Source organism: Corvus brachyrhynchos, unplaced genomic scaffold, assembly GCF_000691975.1.
Source record: "Corvus brachyrhynchos isolate BGI_N302 unplaced genomic scaffold, ASM69197v1 scaffold544, whole genome shotgun sequence".
In the NCBI taxonomy this organism is placed as follows: domain Eukaryota; kingdom Metazoa; phylum Chordata; class Aves; order Passeriformes; family Corvidae; genus Corvus; species Corvus brachyrhynchos.
Genome location: NW_008238325.1, coordinates 3,362,350 through 3,371,097, shown reverse-complemented (window position 1 = coordinate 3,371,097; position 8,748 = coordinate 3,362,350). Strand labels below are relative to the sequence as shown.

General features: G+C 49.6%; 2 protein-coding genes across 2 annotated transcripts in view; one reads left to right on the top strand and one right to left on the bottom strand.

Annotated features, from left to right (window-relative positions):
- Nucleotides 1-658: 658 nt before the first annotated feature.
- Nucleotides 659-5,933, top strand: LOC103615694 (selenoprotein T). Its single transcript, XM_017734392.1, has 5 exons — nucleotides 659-999; nucleotides 2,067-2,193; nucleotides 3,477-3,564; nucleotides 4,285-4,436; nucleotides 5,138-5,933. Exons 1-4 carry the CDS (start codon nucleotides 926-928, stop codon nucleotides 4,407-4,409), a joined length of 414 nt encoding a protein of 137 aa, XP_017589881.1. The 5' UTR covers nucleotides 659-925; the 3' UTR covers nucleotides 4,410-4,436; nucleotides 5,138-5,933.
- Nucleotides 5,771-8,748, bottom strand: part of ERICH6 (glutamate rich 6) — a gene marked incomplete at its 5' end in the record, with an annotated part of 7,226 nt that continues 4,248 nt past the window's right edge. The window contains 5 exons of the mRNA XM_017734416.1: nucleotides 5,771-7,056; nucleotides 7,479-7,704; nucleotides 7,975-8,127; nucleotides 8,483-8,568; nucleotides 8,709-8,747. Coding sequence (XP_017589905.1) covers nucleotides 6,790-7,056; nucleotides 7,479-7,704; nucleotides 7,975-8,127; nucleotides 8,483-8,568; nucleotides 8,709-8,747 — 771 coding nt within the window. The remainder of the gene's footprint in view (nucleotides 7,057-7,478; nucleotides 7,705-7,974; nucleotides 8,128-8,482; nucleotides 8,569-8,708; nucleotide 8,748) is intronic.

The following is an 8,748-nucleotide window of genomic DNA, read 5'->3' as shown; positions in this document are numbered from 1 at the left end:
TGGGGCCCACTTTACGGCCACCCGCCATAAAACCGCGCTTTTCGGGCACGTTAATGCCGTGTGTGGCGTTGTGCTGGTGCGGAACTAACGTTTGGGAGGAATCGATGCCTTAGCAATGGCTGTAATTTTGTGTTTGTCTTGGTGCAGTGCCCGTGTTGGAGTCGGGGCGCTCGGGTACCTTTGCACCATTCCGGGGGTGTTGCCGATGGTATCAGCAGCTCCGAGCAGGGCTGAGGCAGCCCCGGCGCACGGACCTGTTTGGCTCGGGGAGAAAAAAACTCAAGAGGCCCGGAGCGCTTGTCGCCACGATTCCCGGCCCTCGGGGTGGGCAGGGCCGGCCCTTGTGACTACGAGGCACTGCAGAAGTGCTCAGGGGAAAATGCTGGGTTTGAGGTCTTTAGCGATTTTACCGCAGTTTTTATAGAGGCGGCTGCTGAGAGACGACGCAGAGGACAGCTCAAGAATATTTAACTCCTGCAGTTCCCGTGTCGTGCTGACACAGGGGTGGCTGGGAGCAACATTACCTGTTTGGGCAGTCCTGGAGAGGACAGCTCTGTGTGAATTTTTTTTTTTTTTTGGCAGAGAGGAAGGGGTTGCTTCCACCGACTTCCTACATTAATCCTAATTTAATAGATTTTTCCAGGGGAAGGGAGTGATTTGATGCCCCGTGGCTGTTTCCAGAGCTCTGTGTCTGTGCTGGGATGTGGGGCAAACCCGTATCACACCCAGGCCTTACATCTTTGGGTTTGTGATGTGTAATTTCACTGCAGATCAGTTTTTCTCTGTGCCATAAAAAATTTTAGTTCTATTTTAACTTGAAGGGGTTATGAACAGAGTGACTGTACCATGCAGCCCTCGAGCTGTGGTGACAATCCTGTCTGTGTTCAGTGTCTCCTGAGGCTACAGGCGGGTGTTTGAGGAGTACATGCGGGTCATCAGCCAGCGGTACCCAGACATCCGAATCGAAGGGGAGAACTACCTTCCTCAACCTATCTATAGGTGAGCATGTCACCTCATACTGTGTACTGTGCTTTCCAGTGGTAAACAGATGCATTTACACTGAAATAATGCTGAAAATACAAACTTAAGGGGATTTTCTGTTGGGATTACACACAAACGTGATTTTCTGCCTTCTAGGTAGCTGCCTTAGTTTTCCGTACAAGCATCACTATCTGGATATCTGTATGATGAGGCCTGTCATATCCGACCTAAAATATATTGTGTAACTCTTTTTTGTCACAGTGAATTTTCCCAGCTGTTCTTTGTGCTGTATCTGGACATAAATTCAATTTGTTGCTCAGGCTTATGCACTTAGTGACAAATCCCTGTAATGGGTTAAGGAGACAGAGGAAGGGAAAGTTCATTTTTAACATCTGAATCAGGGAGAGCTCACCTCAGGAGAGAGCCAGGGTGGCTTTTGCTGCAGCTGTGGGGGGAAAGTCCAAAGACATTGAGAAAAAGTCAAAATAGTGTTATTCCTGTTACTTAAAGCAGTGCGCCCACGCTGGAGAGTGATGCCATAGTTACTGGGTGGCTCCTGAAACACTCGTTGGCCCAATTTCTGGCAGGGTTGCAGTGGTGGGAGGCTGCAGGGCGCAGTGCCTTGGTGTGGGCTGGCTGTGGGGAGTTCTGCATCACTGGGAAATGCTCCACAAGAAGTGGTGCCCGTCACTTAAATGTGTCTCTGTAATATGGAACAGCTTCTTTAGAAATGGAATCTGTTATCCACTTCAGGCATATATAAGTTGAAAGCAAAGTCCCATTTGAGGTCTGCTGAGGAACAAAAGAATCTGTCTGTGGTATACAAGAAGGTGTCTTTCTGGGGTGCCATATGAAAGCAGGGCCTTATTGGGGGTGTTGTTAATGCGTGTTGCTTTTTTGTTTTGTTGGTTTGATTGGGTTTGGGGTTTTTCCACAGTGAAATAAATCCTCTTGGAAAGTTTTTTACTTCGTTTGAAACATTTGATTGTACACTGTCAAAAGTCTACTAGTGAGGTGAATTACAGTTGTGTATGGTGAAGTAGGAACTGAACCTTTCAGTCACTGGTGTGTGGCGTCTCCAACAGGCACATAGCATCCTTCCTGTCTGTCTTCAAACTAGTATTAATTGGCTTAATCATCGTTGGCAAGGACCCGTTTGCTTTCTTTGGCATGCAAGCTCCAAGCATCTGGCAGTGGGGCCAAGAAAACAAGGTAAGGGACATACTTCTTTTAGTCTGAAAAAGCAGCTTCAGAGTTACTTCATGAGGGTGTTCTGTGAGTCCCTCAGTTCTGACTGATTTACCTTTCATACACTACAGCCTTACAGTAGAATAATTCTTATCAGTTGTGCTTTATGCTTTTGACAAACCCAGGTGTGGTTTGGTGATCTCTTCACAAGCTGCTGCTACTGCAGAGGGGCAGCTGAGGTTAATGTGCTGACAGAGATGATAAAAGAGGTTTTTATTTTTTAGGGCTCAAGAGTAGCATTTCAGGCCAGTGTTGTTGATGTTAAAATTACGGCTTCCCTTCTCTGTTGTCTCATAACTGTTTTGCAGTCGATGCTTCCATCAGACTCCTGATAGATTAGGCAGCAATTAGATGGGGGTTAGAAAAATGACGTTGAAATGTTGTGGGTGTTTTTGCAGAGCAGACTGACATGACATTGTGGGAGAATATCCCCGTGAGTCAGTACTGATGATGCCAGCAGATTCAGGGTGTTGTACTCTGATTTAGAGTAACCTTATTCCAGATTCATTCCACTAAACTAAAGTAATTTACAGACATTCATGCTGAGCTGCCCAGTGCCCTGGGTCTTTCACTGGCCAGTTGGAATGCCCAGAAGCTGTAATAATTCCAGCTGAATTAAATGGGCCAACTCTGTGCCTGGCTGGGCTGGCTGCGGTGTGTAGCTACTGTCCACGTGCCAGGTTCTGCGGTGTTGCAGTGACCTGTGTGAGTGTGCCTGTGAACAGGGAAAGGAAATTAGAGAGGTGCTGGCAGTGAGGGAGGAACTGCACTGCTGAAGACACTATCCTTTCCTCCTGAGTCACCCATGCGCAGAGAAAATTCCAGATAAAGAGCTCAGAGGCATGCAGGAGGGTCGGTGGTTCCCATGCACACGTGACTGGCCTTGCTGTGCTGTTTGTGGCTGGGCCCTTAGCTCTGTGATCTGGAGATGGCTGTGACAGTGACAGGCTGTGTCTGGGAATGGCTGTGTTCCCATGTCACAGTGCCAGCCCCCTTGCAGCTGGCTGTGCTGGGTCCAGAGGTGTGCGAGTCAGATGGGTTCAGAGCTGGTTTGGTGCTTTCCTGGGGAAGGCAAGGTGCACAGTCTGTGTAAAAGGAGGAAAGGGAGGTATCTGTAGATGGGAACATTGCTTGAGCAATCACAGAGGGAGTTCAGAGATACCCATGAACATCCAGTGCTCACTGAGAGTGAACAGCAGGTGTGGCGGACATGGCTGAGGTCTGTGTGGATCTCTGTTCCCTTCCAGGTGTACGCCTGCATGATGGTCTTCTTCCTGAGCAACATGATTGAGAACCAGTGCATGTCCACTGGGGCTTTTGAAATCACTTTGAATGGTGAGCTGAGACTTTGTTTGAGGGGTTTTACATGTACACATATGAGAGCTGTGGGGTGGGGAGAATGAGGGATCGGGTCAGGAAATTTGTGTCCCAAACGTGCTATGTGAAAATTGCCATCCATTTGGATCTTCACATGTTGTCTATTACAATAAATGATGAAAATAATAGAAATCTTACAAAGTAATTTATACAGATGTCAGATATTCTACAACAGCTCTGTAAAAACTAGAGGGATATTTGATCCTTTGGAGTAACTGTGTTATGTTCTTTCTTTGTGTATGATGTGCATTAAATAAGAAACCATCAGCTATAGGGGCATGTACTCTCCAGTTAGATGCTTTCCCTGTTTGTTCTGCAGCATGCTTTAGCCTTGGAATCCTAAAGAATCTGTTACTATTACTGGATTATCAGTGCCGGTGGACAACAGTACTGATTTTTCAGGTTGAGAGGAACATCAGTAGATACTTTGCATCTCTCCATCCGTATGATACACTTCTAAGTGGAAGCATTAGACACTCTACTCTCCTATTTGGGCTGGGGTTCAGCATAGCCAGAGGTTGGAAGCATCGTTGATTCACATGTTTTCCTCAACACAGATCAGTACCAACTCACACAGCTTCCTAGAGCTTCTCAATTCCATGTTTACACCAGCTCTGCCTGTTTTCTGATGCTCCCAGTGTAACGGTGCTTTTCTCCCCTCTGTGTGTTCTGCGCTAGATGTCCCAGTGTGGTCTAAGCTGGAGTCTGGTCACCTCCCTTCCATGCAGCAGCTTGTACAGATCCTTGATAACGAGATGAAGCTCAATGTGCACATGGAGTCAATGCCCCATCATCGATCATAGCCCCATTGATCAGCACTGAAACTTCTCGTAAGTCTCCCCCAGTCACCAGTGTGTTTACCCAGGTGAGACGGGCACACTGGAGACTGGATTTTAGGATTGTGTATTTGTTCAGGTAAATGTTTTTCTGGAGAGCCAGCTCCCATGATGTTAAACTGCCATGTGTGGTGTCACAGAGGCTGTTTGGGTGGGAGGCTTTGGGATGTAGCTCATTCTGCCTCCTCAGAGCAGGAAGCTGGCATTCCACGAGGCAGGAGAAGGTGTGTTACTGCATGCAGAAGGCCTAATGTCAGTGAAGCACGCGGTGCAGAGATCAGAAACGCGCTGTTACGTGCCTTAGAACAGCCTCTCTGCAAGGGATTAAGGTCTCCCTGGCTTTTAACCCAACTGAATTGCACAACCTTGGGGAACAGAATGCTGTCCTGTTCCTTCCATAATCCTGGAGAACAGAATACTGTCGTGCTCCTGTTGCTGTACTGCCCTGCCCCTCTGCAAAAGCTCCACAGCTTTTTGTAGCACAGGGTTCAGATCCTCTAGGTATTTTATGGCAAACCACTTCCATGTTCCTGTGTCACCTGCAGCTTTCAACACACCTAGGTTACAATTCCCCATCTTGGGGCTGGCTCCGTGCCGGTGTGCAGTAGGCTCAGTGTGGGTGTCCCTGGCTCAGTGTGGATGTGCTGCTGTGGTGTGGGGGTGTTGCCAACTGTAACCCCGGTGTCTCTCTGCAGGCGTTGGGTGGTGGTTCCCAGGCCACGTGGCGCAGACCCATGAAGGCCTGCACTGAAGACAGATGCTGTTGGTGCAGGCTGGATGCCTCTCTTGCAGCCACGTTGTGCCTCCTGGACAAACATTCAATGAGCCCTGTTTCAGTGCTGGCCGGTCCACACTGCACAGCCACGAGTGCAATAATACTGTATAGTTTTTTTAAGATTTCATTCAACCAGTTCATAGATCAGCAATGCAGGCATTACTAATGGTAACTTATTTTATATTCATGTTTCACACAATGGCAGATTGAGTTGATACCTAATTTTTCCTTGGAAAAAGAGAAGTTTGTTTAATCTGTTGTATTTTATATGAATTTATGTTCTTTTTGTAGTTTAAAATGAAGTTATCGGAGTGTCTGATATTGTCCTAAACTGTTGAGTAATTGATAGCTGTCTATCAAATCTCTCTGATGTGGTTAAAACAGGTTTGTATATTTCTCAAAATTTATGGCAGAGTCGAACAGTGCATTATATACTGAATTATATAAGGAAAATTATATGCGGAATAGTTACATCATTTGGTGACTTCAGTGAAAATTAAGATCAGCTACTCTTTAATCATGTGGGCCAGCTCCAGCAGTTTTTCCTTGGCCATTTGAGATGAGCTGGGCCTTCCTGCTGGCCTGAATTGAACCCAAGAACATTAATTGAAATAAAGAGTTCCCATTTCCTGTGTGAAGTACCTTGTTTGTCACTGATGAACATTCTTGGAACTGCAATTGAAAAACTCCATAAAAAGCCAACTTTCTAAAGTTAATGAGCTTGTATTTGTCATGTGTAAGCCCCTGAGAACCTCCCATGCTGGGAGCGGTACATGGAGCTTGGCCTTGTCCTTCAGGCAGCTGCCACAGTTCAGGTGTGGCCTCCCTGGGGGAAACTGGCCAGGTGAACCCCAAGTTTCAAAGGCAGCTCTGAGAGCCTGGGAAGGTTCCTCACTGCCGAGTGCAGCACCATGGGCCTCTGAACACCCACTGACAGCTCTGTGTTTGCAGTGCTTGAACCAGAGCCCGTCCCACGCTGCAGCTGGTGCTCCCTGGAGCCAAGCATAGGTGATTGCTCTGGGCACTCTGCGGGCATTTGTTGCTCTCTGCACAGGAAACCACCTTGTCTTGTACCTGCAGCCAGCTGAGCTGCCGTAGGCGCAGGCACCAGGAACACTTGGAGCATCCTGCTAGTGCCACGTTCTTGTTAGGAGTGGCAGAGCAGTACCTGTGTGGGTGACTTGAGCAAGCACCTGCCTGTGTACCTCTCCCAGGCCCTGGCTTGGCTGTGCTCTTTGCTTTTACCTTGTGCCATACCCAAGGGCTGAAGTGACTACTCGGCCAGGGCTGAAGTTGGAAGGAAGGCTGCTCAGGAGCAGTGAACTGGTGCGGAGCATGGGATTACTCTGCCCTAGCAAAGCCCTCTCGTGCCTCCAAGGTGTCACCAGTGCGGGCTGGTACTGCCTGCCCTGAGCAAGACCCATTTGGGGGTGTGTGGAGCGGCCCTGGACCACCCTTTGCTCTGCACCAGGGCAGCGCCAGAGGTGAAACCTTGCTGAGCACATGCAGGTGCCACAGCATCAGGGAGTGTGTGTGTCTGGTGCATTTTGCCTTACACCACACACACGCTGGTCAGAGCTGCTGTGCATTTACTATCGCCCTGATGGAGCGGCGCAGCTCGTCACTTATGTCAGCAGCCATGCAGAGCTCCAGGATCTTCACAGCCTGGGTCATGAGGTATGTGGGAGGCTGCATTTTGTTCCACTGCTCACTGGAAGGGAAGTTGAGGCATCCCCGCATCCTGTCGAAGAGCTGCAGGATCCTCACCCGGAAGGCGAGCAGCAGGAGCTCATCCTCGCCTAGCCGGGTTGGAGGAGGCAGCTGGCTGGCAGCGCTGGCCTGCACAACAGAGGCAACATGTTAGCAGAGCCACCAGAGCCTGGGACAGGGCTTCTGTCTCCCAGCAGACAAACCTGCCCCTGTGACAGGAGCCTGTGGAGGAAAGGAGCTGCCATGCACCCTGCCCACATGGAATCTAGCTCTTCTCCCTGTGGCAGAGCCAGGGTGACTCCTGGGGATTTAGCTAGGGACTTGCCTGGGAGTGGAGTCCCACACCTAGCAGCTCTCTTGCAGAGAGCTGGGGCTGGCAAGTGCCCCATCTCCATGGGAGTGGCTGAAATACACGCCACCTGCATGCCTTGCTTTTTGGGGAAGGAGCATGGGGCAACATAGGGAGCATCCACCACAGGGTAAGCACAGATGGGAACTTCCCTGGCCGCTCCCCTCCCACTGTGGGGAGTGGTTCGGCACAGGAAAAATACCTGCACTTTGGTTCCCATGTTGAGTTTTGCCTGTCGCCCCATGGCGAGGAAGGAGACGAAGATCTTGTCCTGGGCCAGGATCCTGACTCCCACGTGGTGGTTCAGGGAGATGAAAATGGGGCTCAGTGGGACATGGGGTCCTGGTGACAAATTTGGCCACATCCACCTTCTAACCCTGTTGCCTCCTTGGTCCAAATATTGCCCACCGTGGATACTCATATTTATCCTAAAAGAGGGGGAAGTGGAAGCTCTGAACCCTGTAGCTTCTGTGGCGGAATGTCTCTCATTCCCCTGAGGGATGGGACGGAGGCACAGCAGGGGCAGGGTCTGTCCCCCACCTCTTAAGGCACAGCTGGGTTGCCTTGCTGCTCTGGGGGCACCCAAAGCAGGGCCCAAGAGCTGCTGAATTTGTCTATTTTTGGATGCTATTAAAAATACCCTTTATGGCCTTCAAAATGTCAATGCACAGAGGAGAGAGCAAAGCTGCTGAACACACCACTCATCTCCGTTCGGGTAATAGCACGTGCTCCTGCCCTCAGACTGAAACAGTGCTCGGATTTTGGATGTCCTCAGCTCGTCTTCCTGTACTATGCAAGTCAGCTGGTCTCTCTCTTGTGTAATGATGATGGCCAGGTTTCCAGATGGATAGCTGCTGCCAGGTAAGGTATTTGTAACCCCCTGCTTTGCTTGGTTGGTCTGTTATTACCCGCTAAATATTTCAGGGTACTACTTGGGGATGTGAAAACTGATAAATTGCCCAGAGCGCTGTTAAAGGTGTGCTGCTCCCTTGGGCTGGGTGTTGGAAGCTAGTGCTTGTCCCTCATTGGAGCTGCTGGCTGCTCTTTGAGACCTCAGCTCAGGAGCTGCGTCAAGTTTCACTGCTGCTGCTCCTCATACAGAGCGAGTGGGAGTGATGAGCCAGATTGTTGATATGAAGTTGACTGGGACACACTTAAAATCATTAACAGCCCTGGACTACTGCAAGTGAGCCCCATAAAGGATACAATAACTGCGAGGTTCCATCTGGGAGCATGGTAAGGAATTTCTTTCCATGTCTGTAGTACTTCTGCACCAATTTACCCTTCCCCACCTAAGATTGGAAGGATAAAACAGGTATCTGAGGCCAGTCTGCCACAGCTGCTCTGTGAAAATGGGCAGTGCCAGGCTCCGACCGCTCGGAGCGCTGACACATCCAAGGTGTTCCCGTCGCCGTCGGCCGCAGATACCTGCCTTCTTCCCCAGGAGACCGAAATCGTAGCCGATGACGCCC